The sequence below is a fragment of the Rissa tridactyla genome, chromosome 10 (genome assembly GCF_028500815.1).
Source record: "Rissa tridactyla isolate bRisTri1 chromosome 10, bRisTri1.patW.cur.20221130, whole genome shotgun sequence".
Taxonomy (NCBI): domain Eukaryota; kingdom Metazoa; phylum Chordata; class Aves; order Charadriiformes; family Laridae; genus Rissa; species Rissa tridactyla.
In genome coordinates this window covers 2537211-2563062 of record NC_071475.1, presented here as the reverse complement: position 1 = coordinate 2563062, position 25852 = coordinate 2537211, and the positions used below count along the sequence as shown (strand labels likewise).

Sequence of the window (25852 nt, the reverse complement as noted above, 5' to 3'; positions counted from 1 at the left end):
CACAAGAACTATGAAGGCAAATGACTCACTGCACAGATATTCTTTAATGGCTTCATGAGAGCAAAATAGAGGCCCATAAAGAGCCTCAAAAGAAAAAGAGTTATTCCAACTATTTTAGTTAATTACAGTATGTAATTCAATAGCAAAGTGGTCTACGCAAACAGGTATTTTTCTACTTATTAACTTAAAAGTTCAGTAATGGTTATGCTTTAAATCTTCAACTGGGTAAAGACAGATGAAGCAATGAGAACATCCACAGTGGCAGAAGACTGCTTCCACGTCACTACAGAAAACCTGATTTTAGTCCTTTAAGAGTTCAGTTAACCCTCCCTGCCAGCCTAATACACCCCGGACAGAGAAACTCCGCCAGGCCCTCGCCGCGACACGAGAGCGTTCTCATCCAGGAAGCAGGGTGCTCACAGCAGCCGTATCTTGGCCATCGTGCTTTTCAACCGAATTTTTTGTTTTCAAATAAAACTTGCTGCTAAACCCAAATTTACTACCAAAAATAAGACTATCGTAATCACGACAAACAACATCACCAGATTCTACCTTCTAACATAGGAAGTCACTGAATATACTCGTTATTAATTGCAGACATCAGAGCAAAATCTAAATGGAACACGCTCAGTATCTCAAACACTCCTTTTTAAACTGCTTTGCTGAACTGATATCCACTGGAAAACATCAAAATCAATTTTAGTTTCACTATTTGGAAACATATATAATATATGCAATTTTTGGAAGTCCTTCTGTCACGAATTTAGAGAAGTGTATACAACTACAGGAAAAAAAAGCTCTTTTACATATCTTCATGGTTCAGAAAGACAAGAAACCACAGTGAAACCTAGAACTGTGACATTCTTTTTACTTGTGATCCCGACGTAGGCATCATTTTACAGATCTTATCAAATGTCTAATTGTACTTAAATCCTAAAAGTAACTTTCAGTACGCTAAATGTTAGCAATTGATTGATATCCCACTAAATTTTTCAGCTCATGAATATGTCAACATTAGCTTGCTAATCAAGTTTTAAGTACATGCCTTCAGTGCAAAGAGCAGTAAAAACAACGTCATCGGTATGAAGCTCAAAGCTCAGGCTCAGCAATCATTCTAAATACGGTTACAACAGGAAATTCAAATCTTGTGTGCTAACCTCAAATCTTGTGTGCTAACCAAAAGAAGATTTTAGATTTTCTTTTTAACCCATCAGGTGCAAACTAATAGAAGTATTTCTGACAGTGATAATGTGGCAACGCTTAAAACATGTCAGTGGTGGAAGAATCCCCCCTCCCCGCAGCCATTAGCCCTAACGTAAGTGTATGTGAGACTGCTATAACTCTAAAGTTATAATGTGTAAATTCCTAGAATAGTGTTGGTGAGTGCAGACACTAGCTTTAAGCACAAATTATTTCTATATTAGCACTTAGAAGTATGCTTTTATACTACATCACCCAAAGGAATCATTATTGATATTTAAATGCCATTCTACCACGATTAAAACGTTTGAATTTCAGCACTCTACTTCAAGGTGCATTTGATAAAAAACAGGTAGCCAAAAAAGATATATGTATATACAGATTATGCATCTAACGTTAAAAAAATTAATTTGTTTACCTTTTAGAAGAGCTACTTTAGCAATAGGTTCATTTAGATCTTGGTCATCCATTTGGGCATCTGCAAAAAACAAACCCCACACCTTTCAGCGGGCAGACAGACTGTAGACGCTTTTCGTATATGCATTCTTTAAGTGAAGAGAAGCTTTTACGTTCTTCTCCCTTTACAACAGTTAATTATGAAGTCGCAAAATAGACGTACTGCTCTAAGCTTGTATCTGGCTCCGCATAATACACACCCTCTCAGCTATTTTAGAAAACGCTCGCGATTTGTGATTTAATGCAAACTAATTAGATGTTAGAGAGACCTCAGTTAAACGCTTACCTGTAGTGTCGTCGCTGCTTTTTTCCTTGCTTGGACTGAGAGTGTCAGACAGATCAGATTCTTTGACTCTTGCTTGATTCTCTGTAAGAGACAAGGAAAATCAACTGCAATCAGTAAATGCTTTGTTTAATCTCTTAATCGTAATTTCTTCTATTTAACTACTGCTAAATGTCAGATAATAATAGAAAACAACATAGTGGAAGAAACACTTAAAAACCTGGCGGTTGCTTATTTCTTTGTAAATCTGGGCTAAAATGGATTCAGCATCACTAATCAAGCCTGCCATCTCAATAGGGGACGCAACGGCCTCAGGCACAGCTTGAACTTTTGTTAAAGCTCTATTCTTGCCAGTTGGAACTCTGTGCAAAAGCTGATTCAATCAGGGAACAAATACGAAAAGAAAACTAGGACAATGCAGATACTGTAACAAGTCAGAAAGAAACTGCTGTTAAGAATAAAACTGTGCTTCAGTATTTTGGTCAAATAAAATAATAGCAACAAGTCCTGTATATACTGTACTGTTAAAAAAAAAAAAAGAGTGTGATATGAAACAGTAAATCACAGCAATATAAATTAATACACTAATTTCTAGAAAGAATTTTCAGTTCAAATTGCATTAAGAGAAGGCAGTCTACATCCATTCCGCCAAAAAAATACCTTTATGAAATATCTGTACATACACAACTCACTACATTATTACATGCAGCTCACTGAAGCCACACAGTTGTGGTTTGGGTTTTTTAACCAGTTCTAAACTTCTAATAGAGACCAGACATCTTCAAAAGGCGAAAGGAATTAATTATATGAGTGTATCTTTTTCCCACACAGAAGTGTCCTTGACTCAGAGTCTAAATACTTTATGATGCCGTTATATTTTTTTTGGGTTGGGTTTTTCAGTGAGGAACCATGTCACCAAGATGCAGGTGAGGTTAAACATAACGACGTCTTTCTTGGCTGACGACGCAGAGCCTTGGTTTGACAGCAGCACTGCCCACCCACAGATTAACAGAGGTTTCCTCCGAGTCTCAAGTTCCAGGTAGCGAGATATAAATATAAAAAGGCATCATCACAACATTCCTAGAATACAGACTTTACTTCTAATATATATGCAGAAAAGCACGGTGAACACAAATAATTTCTTCACGTATAGATACTGCAGATGCAACAAAAAAGTACCAGGACACAGGAAAAAAGATGCACAGCAATAAATCAAGTAATACCAATAGGGTTAGTATACGAAAACATGTAGAAAACAAAGGAGTAACAAGAAAGTTTGTGTGCATTGTTTTTTCAAATAACAAGAGAACAAACAGAACTAAACACCCCCAAAACGTGCACCATGCACTTACACTGAGAAATTAGCAAGATGACAAAACACAGATAGCTTAGTAGGAAAAAAAAATGTTTTCTTCAGCTAACATGAAAAGTTTTCTATTTCTCTGTGCCAGAATAACATCCACTTGTACATTAAACAGAAGAAGGCAAGTACAAACAAAGAAGCTGATCAAGAGCCAGAGTTTTCTTATCTTAATGTAACCGAAATCACCGGAGAGGGAGAAGGGGAAAACATCCCTACGCTTAAAGCGCACTAGGGGTTCGGACCTGGCAGCTATTCCAAACTTATCTCAAATGACTTCAGCAGACTTCAAAGCTCATAATGACTGGAGCAGTTAAAAACTTGATGTTTGGAGGTGGTTCTTGCTAAAACAAAAAGGGTACTTTCCTATTTTTAGGAATAAGGTTTTTAACTAAAGATGTTACAACACAAAGCATTTTCCATGTATCATATAGAATCAAGCTCACAAGATTCCCATTAAAACCATAATAATTACTAAACCAAGTAATACATTCTTCTTAAAGTATTAAGAAAAGTATATCCTAAAAGCCTCACCCATGTCGTTTACATTAGTGTCCGCTCCAGAAGTGCTAAGCTGAGCAATATCTGCATCCATCTAACTTTACCATATCTGGTCACACATGGAAACAGCTTTCTTGCTCTGAGTGAAACGGGAGGAACAGCCCAAGTCCCAGCCGCTGAATTAATTCTCTCTCCCCGCACCTCCCTCCCACGCTCCCCTCCCACCCACCCTCCGGGACATCAGCTTCTTCCTCCCTCCTACCCTCCTAGCCCTGAAACAGGGAACGAGAGCTGGCACCAGAGGAAAGATGCATCAGTTTCTACATCTGAAGCAGCAGAAGTCAAAAAGGGAAACGGTTTAAAAACCCGCTTCCTATTCTGGAGCCAGAGTCGTAAGCACAAAACTCTTTCCTGTACTATATTATTTCACAGCAGTCGTCCCTATTTCCCATAATAAAACTGAGCAGAATAAATATAGCCAAAATGATGAAGTGTATTAAAATGTGTTGACATCATACTTAAGTGATGAGTTAGAATGTATTAACAAACACTAAAAATAGCTCAGCGCTTTGCAAGATAACTGGCATGCAAGTGTTACGTTACATTTATTGTATGCATTCTTTTCCCAAATATGGCAGGTTGTCTATAGCTTACTCACCTACAGAAACAAATTAAAGGTGCAATTTCATACATTAAGGTAAGAGAAGATAAATTTGAATGTCTTTAAAGTACCAGAACTTTTAACAACCTAACATTTATTCAACACAGTAACACTCTGCAGAAGGACAGAGGGTAAAGAAATGAGTTAGTATGTCTAGACATTAATAAAAAGCTACAAAAGCGGAGCCAGCCTACAAGTCCAAACAATCTCAATTATTAGACAGACAGGAAATATTGATCTACACACTTCGTAGCATTCCTGATTTTGGCACTGCAAGTTAAGGGTGACTGTTCCTTGACAAGATAAACCTTTTTTAATTAGCTCCTTGTATTTCACTTGTTTTATACAGAAGAAAAAAAAGTTAGAGATGCACATTTATATTTGACTTGGAAAAGGTACTTTTAGGAGGTTAATAGCTACTTTAAAGTTATGAGAGTGTAAGTTAGAAAAAAGTCAAATTAAAATACACTTTTATTTAAAACTTTAAATTGGACCAAACATTATTTCTATTTAGCCCTATAATAAAAACAAAAACCTGTTTGAAGTTTATGCAGGCACTAAAGATTTAAATCTATTTACAAAAGTTATTATATTTTAATTTTTTTTTTTAAATGCACATTCAGGTAAGAACTCAGTCAAAAACGAAGACTAGGATTTCATGCACTCAGTCTTCCAAAATCATTTCCTTTAAATCTTTTTACCCTACAACAGTATTCAGAGCAGAGTTCAGTGAACAGTATACCTCCCCTTTATTGATTCTTTTTTTTTTTCCTTAAGCGAGTATTCAACAAAACTCAAACTGCCAGTTTAAGACAGAACATGCACTGAAGTGACATAAAAAACATGCTTCAAAAACAGTTAAATAATCCAGAAGTCTAACCTTTCAAAAGCTTTGTTTCTTCCACTTTGGTTAGATGTCCTTCATCTATGATCTTGTCTGCCAAACAAAATAAGTGTTACTTTCCAAGCTCAAATTAAGGAAGCTTTTCCCTGCACACATCTACGTAGAGTACATTCCATGACCAAATTAAAAGCTGATAATATTACTTCCTACTCGGCCCGAACAAAAACTTTATTCTGGCATGGAATAATGAAACAGAGACACAAGCCTGCTGGAACTTTGTGATAAAGTGCATAATTACTTCTTCCGCAATTTATTAGCTTACATTATTAATGCTTCAATTCACTAATGAGAAGTTAGGAAAATTAATTTTTATTATTTTTTTTTTTAAATCTAACTGGGTGCATTAAATAATTAATACATTTCTCAAGTTACAGTTATCAAAAAAAATGAATTCTAAGAGCTGGTTGCTTGAAATAGATAACCACCCAAAACAGCAGAAACCTAGAAATACGCCACAATAAAAGAGCAAATGAGAAGCCACCTCCACATCACAACTGCTTTACCAGTGCCTATGAAAGGTACGCAGAAATAGTCTTTCTTCCAAAAAATTGTGCATGCACCACATTCAGGTTCACCAAAATTGGGTTTACATACAACACTGACAGGGAAGTCTGTTCATGTACATCAGGTGCATAAAAACCTAAACCATGGAATTTGAGACCAGATTGCTAACTTCATCCTAACTCCAGCTAGGACACGAATGCTAACAGTAAGACCAAGGGAAGAAAAGGTTTGGATTGATCGAAGACACTAAAAGAGCTATTGAACCAGTAATTAATTAATTTCTTTTTCAGATGAAATTTCATTATTTCAAATTCCTTAACAACCTGCTAGTGATGCCAACACGCAAAGTTATAGAGGGTCACTTATCTTACAGATCACATCATCAATTTCTACGCAGTAAATCTTGCAATTCAGCCAATGCTGAGAGCTGTTACACCACCGAAACCCCTGGCTGGATCCGCCCCTGCCTCTCCTCCGCGCTCTCCCTGCCCCAGCCCGGGCCACCAGGCAGGGACCCGGCGCAATGGTTACCCCTCGTGCTCCACACAGGGAGCTGAGACACAGAGAAGACCCAAGGAACAGCACACATGGGAGGAGTTCGGATTAAGGAAGCTGGATGACAGTACATCCTTTTCAAATTTTTAATTAAAAAAAAAAAGTGAGCTTCAGTCAGCATGTCCAGCTTCAAGTAGCTCTGAAGATTAAGTCTCTGTACTCCTCTGATGGTCTGTTGCTGTAACCATGACACGCAGGACAACATTTGCATGGAGATATCTTTTTCAACCCTAAATAGTAGACAAGCTTTCAGACCAAAAAAAAAAAAAAAAAAAAAACCAAGGTCTGAAGAAGGGTTTACATGGCCAAAAGCTCGTCCTGTCCCCTTCCCAGCCCTACAGCCAGACAAACCAGCCTAAGAAGAGCTATTTCCTCCGCCTACAAATACTGTCCAGCATTCCTGTAACATTTTAAAAATACTGCTTCAGAAATACACTGAATGGCACACTGGATTTTCAGGATTGGCTTCAGATCTCAAGCAACTGTAGGAGATTACTCATCATCCAAATTCAGAACAATCTCAAGTTCGTCAGAGCTGGAGAAAGTCCCTGTGCCTTCACCGAGGAGGGACCGCGGCGGGAGTCAGGTTACTGCAGCCACACGTGAAGAGTTACTGAGTGATACTATGAGCTGTCTTCCATAAAATAACTTTTTAAAAAAAAAAAATAAAAAAAAACTAAACAGAAGTCTTCATACGTGATTATTTCAGTACTCATCTGAGGCTGGAAGGGGGGTGGGGAGGAAGGCAGCAAGAAAGCAGGTGGGGAATTCTGCCCTTATGTCTGAAAAAAGTTATCTGAAAGCAAAAACCGCACACTCCAAGTAGCTACCAACTGCTTGATCTGAAGGGGTAACGCCTCATCTATGCTGGACTGTTAGCTTCAAATAGGCTTCTATAATCAGTTCACAGAAGAAAACTTAGCATTAGGAATCAACAGATCTTGGAGTTTTCACAATTCAGTAACTGTTAAAACCAGAAAAATTACAGTACAAAACAAAGAATCTAGTCTTCTTGAGCCAGATGTTTTTCCAAATGGAAACCTTCGCAGTAGCGCTTTACACTTGTAAGAATTCTCAGTTCCTATGAGTAAAGAATACTGCAGACGACTTTTTTTTTTTCTTTTCCATGGTGGTTTACTATTTTCTAACCTTCATTATGAATTTCAACATTTGTACAGAAGCATCCTTCTTGACACTGTTTCTTCAGCGAGGAACCTCAGCAGTAACACACCAGTCCCCTCGCCCAGTACCCTTCACGGGGGGACTGGCATCCCTCCTAACTCACCAAACGTACCAAAGTAAGCATTCTCTGTGTTTTAGGAATGCTAGCATTTGTATATTTCAGAGCCAACAAAAAATAGTTTATTTCTGTATGCCTATGTATATTTAGATAAACAGAAAAGTGGATTTTGAGGTCAGTGAACTGCATAGGATCTTCGTCTGCACTCTGTTACCACCCTAGTCACTAAAAACAGCAGAATCCACAACAATCAGAAAGTAAAAGCAGAAAACCTCATAAACTTAAATTTTTTTTTTTTTTTTTTTTTTTTTTTTTTTTTTTTTAAATCCAGCCACATATTCCCTGAATCAAGACGTGCGTTTTTGGCTCTACATAACTTAGGGTGAGGATCCTAGCTTTAATGTCTGGCATAAATAACTTTTATCTTTCATCCTATCCAGTCACTACTTAACAGAAAACAAAGAGTTACTGATACATATCATAAATAATAGTAATTTTAACCGATATAATCTGCTTTGAAGTTAAGCTTTCAGTTCATCTTTAAGACAGTCTATGTTTCTTTTTGCCGATGAATGCAGTTCAAAGGCAGCTTTCCTTTAGGTTTTTAGGCATTTCCTATCTTTTCAATTTAAGGACTCCCTTTTAGATTTAGGTTGCCTATCACTTTGAGTTAATATAATAGTTAAGATCTGTTAACATTATAACAATTACTGAAGTAACACGCCCCCAGTACATTTTGTGTTTCAGTATCAAATTAGTCTTTGAAGGAGACCAGTTTTGAAGACCAATTAAAGGAAACCTGGCCCTCAACACACAAATTTCAAACCATCTGAAAAAAGTGATACTAAGCAGCTGTAATTGCCATCTGCAGGTCATAAATTAATGGAAATAGACATTCAATCCATCCAAAAATTATGTCATTTTAGATAGATAAATTTAAAAAAAACCAACCAAACAAAAAACAGAAACCAACAAAAAGCCACTTAGTAAAAAAGAAAAAATTGACTTGCATTTCAAAATCATAGAAAATTTTCCTCATCACAGAGAGGAAAAAAAATAAGGACGCGAAGAAGAGCTAGACTGGAGTGAAAGACAGGAAGCTAGTAGGGCAGCACATCTCTCTTTTGTCTATACATCATCACCAGTTCTGGTAATAACTCATACCGTGTACTAATAAAAAGCACCACCACGACTTTTGCTGTTGATGTCACTGGTTTTCACCAGTGGTTACCAAAAAAAAAGTTATGAAATGAGCAACAAGCGAACTCGATGTAATGATTAGAAAATAACAGACTTCCCAGATCATTCAGAGCAAGATTTCATAACATTCACGTTATAGATCAGGACAGATTACTGGACAGTGTCGTGAGCTGTATTCTGCTTAAAAAATAAAAAAATATTAAAAATGTATTTAAAAACCTACAGAAGCCAGATTTTAGAAACAATGCTAACCAAGTGCAATCACTTGCAATGCAGCTTGAATAAGATCTGCAACTTGTTTTTACTCCCCCACCAAAAAAAAAAATTGTAGATTTAGTACCTTCAGAAGTCTCGATTAGTCTTAACTGATAAGCGCTTTCAGCTGCCTTATATCTCTGTAGCAACTGTATAGATTGTTGAATCATCTAATTTTCCTTCCTGGGCTATCTTACACACTCCAGTCCCTTGACTCACGCTGTTTTCCCTCATTTCTCTGCCTCTGCTTTCCCAATTTAAGTGCTTCTTCCCCAAAACTCTGGAGATGCGCACTTCCCCTCTGTACCACCACAAGTCAGACCCTTTTCTTCTAGACAAGCTGCACAGTTGTCTCAATTCACCTTTCTTTTAAGATTTCTCTTATGGTTTGCAGATTCTATAGTTTTCATTCCTCTGCTTGTACTATAAACCAGCAAACCCTACATAACACAACTTCAATGAGTGACTCCTATTTTCTGGGATTTTTATCATATTATTATTTTTTGACTAATAAACCTGCTTCTTTCCGATAACTAAATCTCTATGATAGCATAGTATCATATGATGAACTATATATTCTTTCTCAACATCGCCAGTCTTTATGATATTCTCCTACACTTAAGCATTTCTGTGTGTCTTAGAACTCCAGTTCCTGGCGACCTCGGAGCTACACCCTCACTGCTGCAGAGAGCGAAGAGGCAGGCGCAGGACTGAAGGGCAGCACTTACACACAAAATTTAAATAACAGATCCCACCGCTTGCAGTTTTTTGACCTCATGATTTTGTGGGGCCTGACTAAACATATTTGAATTTGGGAAAGACAGATTTTCAGTCCAGAAATAAATACACGAGCTGCTGACGTGAAATCCTTTTTTTTTTTCTTGATTAGATAGTAAAACCTTATACTGGCACCAAAAAATGCAGAATACCTTTGAGCTCATATTCACTCTCTTAAAAATAATGCAATTGAGGCCTTAAAGTGTCTTTAATCTAGCTTTCAATCTCTCAAGAAAGAGGAAGAATGAGTAAATTGATCTTTATTTTACTCTTTTGTTACTATTTCAATTGCATGTTAGAATCTTTTACTAGATCCTGATGGCCGCTTTTGCTTCTCAATAGTGACAAGACTGGTCACATGTAGTTTGCAGAGGTGATACTAAGACAAGTTTTGCTAAAATAGGTTAAACTAACATCCAAAAAATGAGAACAGGCAACCAATTTGCATTTGAACATCACTCAGCCTGCTCCTCATCTTCACTCTAGACAAAAAATATTTTTACTCAAACATTTAACTTCAGGTCATTTTTATGTACTGAATAAAGAGGACTCATACAAGATCTTTGCAAAATTTAAAATTATTTTACACTTCAGCCTGATAGAAGACAGCTACCAGTAATGCACTTTTTAAAATAAACATTTTTCAAATGAGTAAAGTTTAAATTTTCTTAGACAAATATTAGCAGTATCCTGTTATTCAGTTTATAGCACTGCAATCCATATCACAAGGAGTAAAGTCAAACAAGTCTGTTACACTTCCATATTGAAATTTAAAAGGGAAGAGTCCAACAGGCATAATGTCAAAAAAAATACTGTCTTATTTCTGCTTATAAATATTTCTCTCTGCTCAACTTCAGGTACATAATTCTGTAACCTCTTGAGTCAAAAAATAGTTCTTTATGCTACAAAGGAGTTTTCTTTGAAGTGTAATAGCACTTTTCTCTCCATCATAATGATATTTTTCTCTCAGTGGACAAAGAGTATTAACATCTTAAGTTTTTCTTTAATTCCAGATACGCAGACTGCGCTGATTTATTACCCGTTTTCAAAAGCCATTTGCTTTGAAAACCTGTTTCTCATTCCAGAACAACACATCTTTCTAAAGATTGGTACTGCATATTTGTGTTCTATTTTCTAGAATCTTAAAAGAATTTCTTAGATTTCCACATAAAAATTAAGGTATTGTTTTCCTTTTTGCTCTCTGTCAGACCTTTAATTATCAGATAGATTACAGATATGTGAAATGAAGAAAAGGCACCATTACCTTATCTCTGTCCTACTGCCCCTGGGATGTTTGCTTAAACTGACAGCGTTAGGCTTTCAGCTTCTTACTTCGTAACAGGTGAAAAACGGCACTCAGTTTTAAGCATAATGGGGCAACATTGCCACCCTTTTATTGGTCAGAGGACAGGACTAACTCTAAGAAGAGACAATGTGATCATCGCTCTGCAAGGGCAAAGATATCCTCTTACTACTACAGGCACCTGCTCGCTATCACAATGCCACAATTCTGTGCTCAGAAAACTTCTGCTATGACAGAAATATTAAATAGTAGTGACAAATTCTGAGTTTTATCCACCTTTTCTGGGTTTTCTGTTGTTTTTAAAGCAAATGTGATGAACACTCTTGTACTCACTCTGACATTCTATGAACTGATGAATAAAAGTGCAGTCCCCTCCACTCTTTGAAAGAAAGTGCTCTAGTAAAGAAAGAAACACTTAAGTTTACATCTTCTTATCATTTTCAAACTGATGCAACAAAAAGTTTGAAAGGTATATTAACAGTATTTGTAATTGCGTATTTACAGTGAACTTTTGAAATCTGAGTTACTATGCAAACAGACAAGACATTGAAATTGTGAAATGATGTCTGAGTGATATTAGAAAATAGATTACTCTCTTGAACTGATCAGAAGAAAGAAGTACTGTAAACGCATTTTCAAAGGGCACTTTTAAATGCTAAAATCTAACAGCAGTTCTTGAGCATAATAAAGAGCCCCTTACCTCAATAGAAGCTATTTAAAAAAAAAACCAACAACTTTATTTAACCGAATTTAGGAAGAACCAATTATTAGAAGTCCAAAGATTCCGCATTTGCCATTTGCTGTATTGCTCTTTCAGGTTTTAGGTGGTGACAAGTGACTTCCACTAAATTTCCATTGACAACTTCATATTTTTTTTACAAAAAGCTTAATGCACGTAAGTGATATTTAAATCACAATACATTTAGAATACTTAAAACTGATACATTGCTGAAACACGCAGCTCCATAACACTGATGCCTCTAGTTCCTCCAATTTTTTAATTCATAATCAGACATGGACAATTGCAAATACCAAATTGAGGCATTGAAGGAATAAACAACATGTATTCAACGTATATTCTTCAGCATTTTTATTAGCTTTAAAAGGGCATTTAATAAGTTTTTCTTTAGTCTTCATGTTTATTCTTCATATCCAATATCCTCTTGAAATGAAAAACATTTATTTTAAAAGTGTCACTGAATACCTTCCTTTACTTTTTAAACTAAGTTCCACTGAACAGAAACAACAGTTTTTGAAAGGACAGTTCTACAGTCGAGATCCTAAAACTAGTCTCAATGCCCAGGTTTACCCCAGTCCGTCAATGGGACCTTGTTCAGCTCCCAACTCCATCGGAATCTGCACCTCTTTAAGTAAAAAGGTGCTAACGCTTCCTTTCTAGAGAACCTCAAAAATCCTTTGACCTCAAGACTCTAGCAATCTGAAAAGGCTGCTTTTCAGTACACAAACCAGCACCATGGCTGTAACATTTATTCTCCAGATTAAACTTTTCTCTTTTTTTCCGCCTTTCTACAGGATCCTCTAAGTGACCGCATACAAATTTCCTGTATCTTTCTTCGTATAATATATGGCTCGCAAAATGTATATATGAAAGCCAGGGGTAGTGCAACTCCCTGCGAAACATAGCACTTACTGAAATAACTCGGTCCTACACAACGTTTATCAGTAGCTTGAGGTACAAGAAACTTACTCTCCTCTGCACTAGCCTTTCCGTATGTGCAATGAGAGAAAAGGAGCGCCTAACCATCAACATCTCAATACGCTTCACTACAAAAAGACTCTAGAGAGACTGTAACATGAGTTCTTAGTTCCTCTACTCAGACTGCAGCTCTTTTAATGTTATGGACACCCACAGAAAAAAATAATGTGTAAAGTTCTTATTCTTGCACCAATTAGGCAGTGTGCCTATAAACATATCTTGAGGACTTGACCTGAAGTTTTGTGAGATAGACAAAAGGAACCCTAAAACACATACTGATTTTACATGGGTTTACCACCATTTTCCTCTGACTGTTGGGGGTGCGGTGGTATGTACACATTTGTATACAGACAGAGGAGACTTTTAAAAATTCCTTTAATTTTTCTGCCATTTAGCACAAAGACCAAAATTTTGAATTTCTGACTTCTGCCTTCAAGGAAAATCTTTCCTTTATGCAAAATAGCTACAACCTTTTTCACCGCCAACGTTGCTGAATCTACATTATATCCCCTAAACTCTTAGCTCTTCTAAAATAACACAAGACTACTCAGCAAAAAAAACAGTAGCTGCTTCCTGCCGCTTTCAAGAGAACAAAATCCAAAATCTGGCAGAAAAAAATTGCTGCCCATCTGTCACTATATGAGGGCGCAATAAAGGACAGGAAGATACAGGAAGGCACAGATTGTCATGAAGAGAACACGGGCCAGAAAGCTCTAAAACACCAGGGAAACGTGGATGGACCAGGTACAGCAGAGATGCAGAAGAATGTGGTACAACGGACAGAATAATGGAAAACTAAGCTAAAATATAGAATAAAAAAATAGAATGGTAGATGCATGACAGAAAAAGGTGATAGACTGTATAAACAGACAAAGACAACTTGAATGAGCAGTTATATGTTGTTCATATTCATAAACAAAAAGAAAGCGGCAGGTTTAAGCACAAGTTCTACTGTTACTTATAGGGTGGAGGAATCTATATTTTCATGCATCCATCCAGATGACATTTTGACTCTTACACAATCCAAAATAAGTCAAAAAGGGATTGCTTCGACTGTGACAAAAAAAGTGAATATCGGTGATACAAGAATATTTGTTATAATCACATAGTAATTAATTCTAATTTGAAATGATATTTCAGAAAATTTTTAAACTCAGACTAATAAGAGTTAGCAGTACTTTAAAAACTAACATGACACTCCTGCCAACAATTTTAAAACATACAAAAAAGTGTTTATTTAAAAAAAAAAAATCAATCTTAGTGTCATGTTATCAAGTGTTTCTCTAAAACAATTATGTATTGGCACTCAAAGTTTGAAAGCTTTTATTAAAAATCTCAATTTAGCTCCGAGCTACTTTTGTCCACAGTACTGCATGCTTTTCTAATAACCTCCAACAACTTAACTTTCAAAGCCTTTTACGGTTTACGTGACTAGAATGAAGAATCACAATCCCTGTGTAGTACCTCAGTTTTACTTTGAAAAGAAGTTAACTATTTTCTGGGGCTGATGATTTAAAAAAAAAGTTAAAAGCAGATTTCTTTCTCAACCATTCTATCAAGCACTAAGAGTATTATCAACCTAAAATTATGCATCTTTGAGATGTACCTAAAAATAAAATATGGCCGTTCAGAGAACTGGAAACAGACATTAAGTCTCCTGCTTGCTAATCTCAGCGTGCACCGCAGCCGAGTGCCTAAAATGCTAAGATACCACGGGATAACTAGTACTTCGATTAAGGGAAGGGTTTTGTACTGTTCCTTTCAGTGTTTGACAGATCTCTCCTCCTGCCCCAAATAAGAAATAGTCATGAGGTTATGCCACGATTAACTACTTTTGTTTTGCTATTAGTTTCCCTAGTTAAGAAGTTCTTCATTTATAATAAAAAGGTAAAAAAGCTAAGAATTAGAGCATATACAGTTCTAAAATTTTGTTTCAAAAATGTATACGGTAATCCTCAAACACTGTGAATATTAGTTAAAACCACAAGTTCCGTAAGTGCCCCAACCTTTCTTTAATGCTACCAGCATCCCTCAGAGCTTTCGCTATCTAGCAAGACACAGCAAGTGCTGAGGCAACTACATCGAGGAAAATTTAAATTTTAAGAGGACAAATATATCTTAGCCAATGGAACAATTTAGTGAACTTAGAATTATAACTGGAATAATCTTTGCTGTATGTGATATTCGGCATAGTCTTATGAGACAATTTTATTAAAACATTTAAAGTGTATGTTAAGATATATTAGTTAAAATACTTAGCTTTAACTAATTGGTCTTTTAAAAACCCATCAATTAGTTCAATCTGTATTCATTCCTGTTTTACATAAAGTCATTCCTGATTTTTAAACAGTTAGTTTCCACTATTTATGTAGTTCATGTACTCATGTTTTTCATATGTTATAGTTAGAAAAAAATGTTTTGCTGATTTTACTTACCATACCCAATTTACTAGAAAAATGGTATATGTCTGTGTTGCAAGGGAAAATAAAATTAAGAGGAAAAAAGTCAATGAGTTTTCCACTTTCTTGTATCACAATCCTGACATCATTTGGTAGACTCCTACTGATTCCAGTGAGAGCCCAAGAAAAAGAAAAAGAAAAAAAAAAAAAGACGACGACTTCCAAGTTGGCTCATTAAGTTTTATAAAACTTTCTAAAAACATCTAGACTGAAAGTCTAAGCAAAAAAAAACGCTGGTCAGAGGAGTGGACAAATAGAATTTCATTTTTAACACAATATTATTTAAAGTAAAACTTTAGAGGACACTTGGAATTTTTTCAACTTCAAACATCAACCGTAAGACAAAAGGTAGCCTTAAGATACACTACCTTTCTCTGTGCTCCCATTAATTTTAGGTATGAAGTCGTCAACTTGTATGCCTAGGATTAAGAAAGGGTATTATTTCTGGAATCAAGCAAAACATTTTGCGTTTTGTTTCTTTATAAATACAGAGTTGTGAAATGCATCTGGCTTTTCATACGTCCTCCTCCTCCTAAATATCTAATCTAATCAAACAAAACAGGCAAAATTTAGTGTGTTTTCCTGCACTACAGATCATGTTCCTGTTTGTTCAAACGTATAAGGGGTTATTATCATCCATGTAATTACCGCCTATTCCATACATACATATACACACACACATATATATGCGTGTAAGAAATCCTGTTACATATATGTATACAAAAACTTTGAAAATCTTGCAGCTGAGGGGGCACAATCAGAGCTCTAAATTGAGCAATGACCCAGAAGTCTGCAGACTCACAACCGGAGTGCCCTCTGCTGGCATTCTGTTGTGGCCACACGGCTTTCGGTGTTAACCAGTGACACCAAGAAGAATGCGCTACTGGGATAACTGTAAGACGTTATTCTTCTGCCAGACCCCTAGACTACAAGGTTATTATAATAAAAGTAATTGAACAGAAAATCTGGAAACCAGCTTAAAACAAGAAACTGATCACACCTACCTAAGCTGTTGTGTTCTTTAAGAGTTTTCTCTTGAAGATGTTCTAACCGTACTGTAAACAAAAGTCCAAGAAAGAGATATTTCACAGATTAAAAGAAAAACAAATAATCAAAGTTTCTTCCCCACTAGTGACTAACCTTGTAAAGCAGTTAGCCGCTCATTTGTGAAGTCATTATCAGCCTGCAAAGCTTCTATTTTTGCTTGAAGCTCTTGCTCTCTCTCTTCCATTTCATCTATTTTATGCTGCAATTCTTTTTTCTCGGCCAGTCCTTTCTGTTGGATTTCTTCTTGTCTTCCTTCTGCTACCTGCTCAAAAAAGATTAAAAGAATCGCCAAACAAATCAAAATTAACATGTAAAGGAATAGATTACCTTGAGTTTTGTGTATCTGAAAGTACATTAGTAACTTTCTTTGCTAGTCAGATAAAGAAAATTGAAACTATGCAAAATTTTTCTGCTGTTATTTTTCTATAAATTTTACTTCAAGCACAATAACAAAGAGAAAATCTCAAAATATCTTAACTAACTTTTTGTCTGAGGAACCTAAAGTTTTACAGAAAAAGTACCAGGGCCCAAGAACTAAGAAACACCTAAAGTCTCCCAGCACGTCAAATCAATCAAAACCCAAGAGTCCTTCTGAACGGAATATACACTGCACAGACCAACTTGACGGAAAGCCACATCTTTTTCCTTGCTGGATTTCAGGCTAATGTTTCAAAGACTCTCCTCCCTCAAAGCTAGGTAATAAGTTTCAATTTTGATCCTTCTGTGTATACCCATCATCATCAGTGATTAACTCATAATTGGGAAACCAATGGTCTTAAGACCAGCAATTTAACATTTCAATTCAGAAAGAAAAATCTTCTGTCTGAGGTGCTGAACCAGGACCCAAAGAACCAAAGTTCCAGTATTTATCCAAGACAAATGCAACAACTGCCTCAGGTCTACAAAGAACACAACTACCTTCCTCCTCCACATCTTCTAGATGGAGACTAGATCGGAGACTCTTTGGGAACAGGCTTTATCATACTTTTATTTTTTATGTGTGGGGATTATTTTGTTCTCCAGCATAAAGGACCTTTAAGTATTAATATACTTAAGAAGTTTATGGTAACTTATGGTAACTTTCAAAGCAAACAAAAAGGGAACCTTTTCAGCAATTTACTGAAATAACACTTTCAAGTACATTAAATGTAAACCAAAAGAATATGTAAAAGATGATGCGCATCTTTCTTTCATTTACCTGTTGTTTATAAAGTTTCTTCGCCTTTATTTGATTGCTACATTACAAATTAAATTGTATTTATTTTTTCCATGCACTATAGTATCATCATAAGTCAGATGACGTGGTGTCATTACCTTTAGCTTGTCAGAAAGATCTTTAATTTCATTTACAGCTCCATTGTACTTATTAGCTAATTCTCTTAATTCTTCCTGAGTCCGCTCATTCATTTCTTTCAGGTGAGTACATTCATCTTCTGTATTACTTAAGCTCCGCTGTAAGATAGAATTATTATGCAATAAATAAAAAAATAGAGACTAATAATCCACCAAACATTGAAGCTGATCTGTTTTTTCCAAACAGTATAGGTAACTAATTATATTTAACTGCTTTGTTCCTAAATTGAGATAAACAAACAGATCAAGTCCTGGCAAAAACATTATCTATACAAACTTTTGTAATGTTGTACTTAAAGAACAGATCACATGAAAACACATTACCTTCATGCACATGTAAAAAAAAACCCAAACCCAAAAACCCGCAGTTGGTTATACAATTAATTGTGACTCGTAGAAATAAAGAACTGAAGTGTGTGATCCACCTCCCCCACTCTCTTCTGTTTTATGATAAATTGTGAAAGTTTTATAATAATTTGTGATTCGATGTAATCAATAGATTTCATCATACCTTTCACCCAGCAAAAGAAGATTTAACACATTATATAAGCAAAAAGGCTCCCAGGAAGTGTCCTAAATCTTTTTCTGAACTTCATAAAAGTGGAAAGGCACCTGAACTAAGATCCTCTTACTCAAGAGGCACCTGGGTCTCCAGACAAGGAACACTCCAGAAGTTTCCATCAGCTGGTGATAGCAGCACAACTAAACGGTGCATAGAGTTTCCTCCTTACAGCACAAGATTTGGTTCCTCATTTATATATATTTTTTTAACAAGCTCTGACTTAGTTCACCACCAAAACATCTTTAAACAAAAGTGGATTCAAAACTACATTATATAATAATTATTAAAAGCACAACTTTCAACCAGAAGCCAATGATTCTTCTGGGTGGAGAAAAAAGCCTGCGGCACGAAGGACTCAAGCAAATCTCTTACTAAAGTTAAATTAATATTTCTGCCCCAAGAGTCAAAGTAAAAAGCATTAAGTAGCAAGTAAGAAGAATCTTCTGACTTACTAAAGGATTGGAAAGGAGAAGAAAGCTAGAAGTAAACATTAACAAACCTATCAAGAACTATTACAATATAAAAAGGGGCATTTAACTGAAATGCTGTAAGGTAATTTATTACAGCATTGCATTCTCTAAAAAGCTTGAAGAGGGTAGACACTTTGAGAACTTAAAATTTTAAGTCTGATGGTATTTCTTTACCTAAAGGAACATAGCAAATAATGATAAGCAAAGAGAAAATAAAGCGAAAGACAGATAGTCATGTGAGCTATTAGAGGGGCAGAAATCTTATTTAAAGAAAGTGCCCAACATTTTGTCACCTTAAAAGCTCATTTTTAAGTGTAATTTGTATGAGTGGTTAAGCTTATGCTTCCATAAATTTTACAGTTTAAGGAAGGTCTAACAGCATTTTTTCTAATGTTTGTATGCCATTTTCCCCTCACATACTGCCTTCGGTAAGGCAGCTTCATGAATTTTGGGATCCGACAGGAAAAGGAGGAGGAGCTTAAAGAATAGTTTCTCATTAACTGTTTAACAACCTAAGTGTTGTCCAATAGGAGAAATACTAAATATACTGCAAGTGCCACAACACAACACATACTGGCATATTACAGGCAGTAAAACAGCGATCTAAGTAGCAGCAGTTATAATATTTCAGCATTTCCAGAAGACTGGGCATGGAACTGCAGTACCTCCACTTCAGACAGTTTTCTGACCACTTCAATTTTCTCCTGAAGAACCCGCCTCAGGGACTCTTTGGCTGTTGTCTCATAGTTGTGTTTGTCTTCTTGTAATGCTATAAGCTCTTTTCGTATACTGTCTTCTGTTTGATTCTGTACATATAATTCAGACACAAAGACAGAATATAAATTAGTATTTTGCTGATTAAATATATTAGATTGTGAGTAAGACATGTTCTATTCCAAAATGTTTAGCAATTTCTGGTAGACGGGAAAATGCTATGGAAAAATCAGCGATCAAAGATTCTTGGCATGACGGGGTGCAAAGCAGCCATTTTTTGAAGTGTATGCATGGCAGCACACAGCAGCTTTGATTATAGGAAAACTATAGGGGTTTTTTTGGCGCGGCTAAGACAAGGTCAAGCCTAGGAGACCTACAATTTGACAAACCAGAGACCTACGAGGTCCCATCTGAAAGACCTCAAACAGGACCTGCAAAGAAAGATCTTTTAGTGTAGGTAGTTGAGAGGAATTGAAAATAAAATAAAACAAAAATTTAAGGCAGGCACAGGTGGCCTAAAGAACAATCAAGGCAGAGGACACTTGTTATTCTGTCTCTGACCATCAGATAGCTCACTCATAATGCCTTTTTTCAAATCCTTATTTGGAAAGAAACATCCATAGGAAACAGGACAGGATGGTTGCTTCTCACCGATGACAGAAATTCCTTTTCTGCATTTCAGTATGTACACGGTTATATGGTTATATACAAAAGAAATCAGTTTGCACTAAAAAAAAAATATGCTGAAAACTAACCGTTTATCTAGACTTAAAATGATTCCACGTAACACAGAACAGATATACAGTTTTCATGCTATTCAGATTACCAAAACTGCACAGGCTCATTTCAGAAAGTTCATTTTCCAACTGCTCTCCTACAACTAGCTAATTTCAAGACTCTTCAAAAGAGCTATCTTTCAGCATTCCTAGAATTCAACTTTAAGTGAACTACTTACCTTTGAACATGCCTGTAATTGATTTCCCATAACCTCTAATCTTGACAGCAGCCTGTCTTCATCTATTAAAGCCTAGCAGAAAAGAAGTATCGCCTTAGTATTAACATGTGCTTTATGTAGTTCCCGTAGTGTTCTGCTTTAAAGACTTTAATTTTGCTGGAGTATTTGCTACTAAGAGTTATTTCAAACTGGTACATAATCACTAAATTTATTAAACATTAACTTTTGCACAGTTTAAGAGAACTGCCATAAGCTTGTTATTCTTTCTGCTGCTTTCCCAGTTTTTGTAAATTAATACCGAAAATATGCGCTACTGCGTATTTCAGTCCATGAAGGAAAAGGATGCCTGCAGATACCTGCCAACTAGTATCTGAAGCCTCTTGCGTGACAGCAAGCAGTCGCTGAAGGGTTGCCAGCTTCTGTTCCAACATTTGTTCCCGATGTAAGGCTTCCTATGAAGAGAGCAGAACACCAGTCAGTTCAGCTAGAACAACTCGGAAAAACAGAAGCAACATAAGAGATACCAAAATACAAGAAAAAAAAGGAAGCGTGAGTACAAAACATTATCACATATTCAAAACTATAATAAGCCCATCCCATCTTACCCATCCATACATTTACTTGGATATATTAATTAAAAAATGTTATCCTATAACCTCAGGTTGCTAAAAAGCTTCATTTTCCATGCATATGTTGTGTGTGCTGAGTACAGATAGAAACAAGTTATTCTTTCCAAGACTTAAAAACACTTGTGACTTTTGTCAATAATTTGAGTAACAAAATTGTAAACACCAAAAGGCAGTTTGGCAGCTCCCATGCAATGAGCTGTTCATCCTCTAATCACGTCACAAAATTAAAATGCCAAGCAAGAACTACTGGTTTTGTTCTATTTTTGGTTTACGACAGTAAGATAGAAAAGCATCTTTGTTAACAATTCCAGGATATAGAGAATGAACAGATTGGTGAGCAAGTATATATTTGGCCTCCCAAGAAAGAGCATCTGCCTGAGCTGCTTCCTGCTATGTCAGCAAATACATATAATGTTAGTACCCATCTCAGAAGCCTCGACATTGATGTGAAGCAACAGGCAAAATTAGTCAGTAAAACTATACATAAATTAAAGCTACATAGAATTTAGCAGGAAGAATGTTTTCACATCTTTTCCAGAAAGTTGCTTTTATGATCCTTTCTAAAGAGTTTATTTATATATATATTTGCCCACACTTCAATGTGTTGTCATTTTGCAGTCTAGCCCCTTTGTGACACGACATCTTAGGAAAAAACGCACCTATTAAAACTGACTCAGGAGCAAGCACAGAAAGGCTGGTGATACCAATGAGAAGAAGAGCTGCCACCACCGTGCCCTCCTTTATACTTTCCAGTAAATACAGGGACAGAAATATTCATACCAAGAAATTATATTCACAGAAACAAACTAGTTCTGGACACGTGAAATGACATCTTGTTTTCCCTTTCTTTTGTTCTACCAAAACCTTTAAACCTGTCCCCGGTACACTCACTGCAGTGGATGACACCTGAAATACTGGGAGCAAAAGAAAGTGGGGGACAATGAGGCAGGCATAGAGCATTAAGGGAGCCTTCTACAAAACAGGGAGCTTTCGTGTTTCTTTTTTAAAAGTCACAGTTCATACCGCTCATGCAAAATCCCAGAAGTTTACATAGGTCTATACTGTGGTCAATTACAAAATAGAATAGTTTGGGTTGGAAGGGACCTTTAAAGGCCATCTAGTCCAATGTCAACGAGCAGGGAACATCAACTAGATCAGCTTGCTCAGAGCCCCGTCCAACCTGACCTTGAACGTCTCCAGGGATGAGGCACCTACCACCTCTCTGGGCAATAATGTTTTACATTCTTTCACTACAGAAAAAGATAGTTAAATGCTTATCGTGTTCCAGTTTACAAACTACAAGCCAAACAAAGATATACAGAGCATAAGATCTGTGTTTTGAACAAAGATTAAATACATAGCCAAAACAACACAGTCAAGAGAAAAGTTACCTGTAGATACTGTGAAAGCTGAAACAATTCCTGAGAATACATGCTGGGAGTGTTAGCAGCAACCTGAAAAATAAAGAAATTTAAGAATCAAAATGGCTTTGGATTTTTCATTAAACTCAAGCAATGGAAAATTCATCATTTAAATCTAGTCATGAAGGTAAACTTAAGATTATCTAACAACTGGCATTTTCAATCATTTATTGTTCTACTTTTTTTTGTTCTCCTCTTTTTTTCTTTTTTTTTTTTATGATAGAACTTCCCAACTGAGGACTGAGGCCCCACTGTGTTAATGTCTTTACAAGCTCTTGAACTACCAACGCACCAAAGAATTTAAGGCTTTTGTTTTACTTGAGATTAAGCTGACAAAAAAACCTCAAGGTGCACAAAGGTGAAGCCATTTAACCCAAGGACAAACAGAAATCAGGTTTCCAGAACTGCAAATAAAGTCTCTCATATTCCAACTCAATGTCATCGCTGTCCCACACACACACATTCATCACACATTTTCTGGAGACTTACTAGACATTGTCTTCATCGTTCATCTTTATAAGTACCTGTTTCGGATTTGGGGAATACCTATAATATCTCTAATCGTAACTGTTGTTGCTGTATATTAGCACCATCATCTTACTTGATTTCTATTTACATACAATTAAAGAAGTTTTACTATGTCCCCCTGTACTCGGCACTGGTGAGGCCACACCTTGAGTATTGTGTCCAGTTCTGGGCACCTCAATATGAGAGAGATCGAGGTGCTGGAGCGAGTGCAGAGGAGGGCAACGAAGCTGGTGAAGGGCAACGAAGCTGGTGAAGGGCCTGGAGAATAAATCCTACGAGGAGCGACTGAAGGAGCTGGGACTGTTTAGTTTGAGGAAGAGGAGGCCAAGGGGAGACCTCATCACTCTCTACAACTACTTCAAAGGACACTGTAGAGAGGCTGGTGCTGGTCTCTTCTCACTGGTAATTAGTGATAGAACAAGAGGGAATGGGTTCAAGCTGCAGCAGGGTAGGTTTAGGCTGGACATTAGGAAAAAATTCTTCACAGAAAGAGTGGTCGGACACTGGAATAGGCTGCCCAGGGAGGTGGTGGAGTCACCATCCCTGGATGTGTTTAAGACTCGTTTAGATGTGGTGTTGGGGGATATGGTGTAGGGGAGAACTTTGTAGAGTGGGGTTGATGGTTGGACTCAATGATCCCAAGGGTCTTTTCCAACCTAAATGATTCTCTGTGACGCCACCGCCTCTGCCAGGCTTAAAGCCTGTTTTTTGCTAAGCCTGACTTCCTACTTTCTCCAGTCCCAGAAACTGTCTGGACTCAGGGAGGTGGCAAAATGTGTTTATTTACTAATTCTTGCACACTCTTCCTACACTGACATAATTTTGAAGCTGTTTTTCACACAGTCCCTCCTCAGAATTTCTGCCCTTGCCTGGATTCATGCTATATACGCTGTTTTGAAACCTCAACTTAAATGCAAAGTCTATGGACTCCTCAGGCTGCTGACTTCACAAATAAGTTCCCTTAGTTTCTGAAAATTTTGTTCTTCATGTTTAAAACTCTGATTCAAACCTATTTAAGTTAATCTTTCTTTTTAGAGGCTGGAGAGACGATCAATTCCTGACTGCTTGTCTCAAGAGCGTATCTATTGACAGCTGTTTTACAAGTGCCCCACATTATCAAAATTGAGTTTAAAAATTAGACTAGACATTACTGACTCCATGACTCTACAGTGAGCGACTCTGGCGGTATTAGGTGCAAGAGGAGCAGAGAGGTTTGGTCGCAATCTGTCTCTGGAATGTGCCAGAGCACTTTCCAGCCTGTGCAGTGCAGCTTCTCCTCCATAAAAAAAACAAGACACAAAGACATCAGACCTCATCCAAACAGCAAATCATAAGCTACTCTTGGGTCCCACAGAACAAATCAAGTACCAAATTATGCAATACCCACGACCCCTTAGTCGGTCAACCTGTACCGGGAAATTTAACCACCTTACCATCAACGGGTTTTTTTCTTAAGTCGTGTTTCAGATGCTGTACTGTCAGAAGTCAAGCTACCTTAAAGTATACGCTGCAATACTGCACTACCTTCTCTACCTTAAATGTCATTCAAAATATTAAACTAGGTAAAAACAGACAGTGGAAAACATATCTCAGTACAACTGGACTTCACCATTTCTCCGTCTTTATAACGAGTCAGAAAGCAGTACGTGGCTCAATAAAGCAGAAAACAGCAAATTACTGAATTACCTTGTCAACAGGACTTGGTAATGGAGCATGGATAACACTAAAAAAAAAAAATTTAAAAGTAAACACAAAGTGCAGAATAGCAGTTCAAAAATCTAAGATGCCTGTATTTATTCAAGACGCTTTGTATTTTTAAAGTTTATTCTTCAGATAAAAATGAAGAGTTAATATACAAACATGCAAAACCAGTTAATACTATGCTGATGTTTTCAAAGTTACAGAACTATTTTCAAATTATAAATCCAAGGTCTATTCTGAAAACTCTCTTTACCAATTTTTATTTCAGTAGCTACATAATATTTGATTTTTTTAAAAACTGATTTATTAAGCTTTAAACCAATTTACACGCACAAAACGAGATATGAAAAGACAGTGGATATACTACTCTTGTTTAAAAATTCAAACTGAGTAAAACAGTATTTGCTAACTTAGAGAATTTTGTACACTTTCACTACAGCAAATGTTATATTTGCACATTTTCATCAGATCTAAAAAGTCCACACATTTCTACTATTTCTTATTAGGACATGCAATTACATGGAAAGTTTCCCAAAATAATTTATTTTGACTTGTCTTGCCAGAAGCAGACACCCTAAAGCTTCATGCAAATATTTCTGGATACTAATGATAAAGGAATAATTAAACAAACAATCAAAAACATAATTCTAATAATCTTTTATCCTCAGCAATTTTATGTCATTTGTAACTGGCACACAGTTACTGCAAACAAAATATTTACGTTTTTTGTTTATACCGCTCTTTGAAATTTTCTCCAAAACGTGCACATATACACAAAAAACTCTCAATAATCATCGGGGTTTCCAAACATTATTCCATCCAACGTATGTTATATTTTTTCCCCCCTTATTCCAGGCAAAGCTTTCTTTCATTATGACACCAAATAACTGCACCACGAGACCAGATTACTGTATTACTTATCTGAAGAAAATAGTGTTACGTATACGCAGAGAGAGAAGCCACTGACCCCACTTTAGTAAAGTCTATGTGCATTCAAAGGAGCAAAGATAATAATCCCAAATAAAAAAGAGGGAAGGAGAACACTCATTTGCTTTCTTTTGTCCTGTATTCTTGTTTATAACACCCATTCCACGCTA

General features: G+C 36.4%; 1 protein-coding gene across 39 annotated transcripts in view; it reads right to left on the bottom strand.

The window, feature by feature from the left end:
• SLMAP (sarcolemma associated protein) overlaps positions 1-25852 on the bottom strand; it is an 86330-nt gene that overhangs the window by 19227 nt on the left and 41251 nt on the right. For 6 of the 39 annotated variants that reach the window (XM_054215700.1, XM_054215698.1, XM_054215722.1 and 3 more), the window contains exons 5-17: positions 24741-24777; positions 22497-22559; positions 20833-20928; positions 20477-20548; positions 19473-19613; positions 17737-17874; positions 16516-16684; positions 16380-16430; positions 15744-15794; positions 11533-11595; positions 5342-5398; positions 1943-2023; positions 1619-1678 (exon numbers count right to left, since the gene is read on the bottom strand). In XM_054215700.1, the coding sequence (XP_054071675.1) occupies positions 1619-1678; positions 1943-2023; positions 5342-5398; positions 11533-11595; positions 15744-15794; positions 16380-16430; positions 16516-16684; positions 17737-17874; positions 19473-19613; positions 20477-20548; positions 20833-20928; positions 22497-22559; positions 24741-24777 (1079 nt within the window). Of the gene's footprint in view, positions 1-1618; positions 1679-1942; positions 2024-3833; positions 3983-5341; positions 5399-11532; positions 11596-15743; positions 15795-16379; positions 16431-16515; positions 16685-17736; positions 17875-19472; positions 19614-20476; positions 20549-20832; positions 20929-22496; positions 22560-24740; positions 24778-25852 lie in introns of those variants that run through there. The other 33 variants (XM_054215709.1, XM_054215712.1, XM_054215710.1 and 30 more) reach the window with 16 other exon arrangements.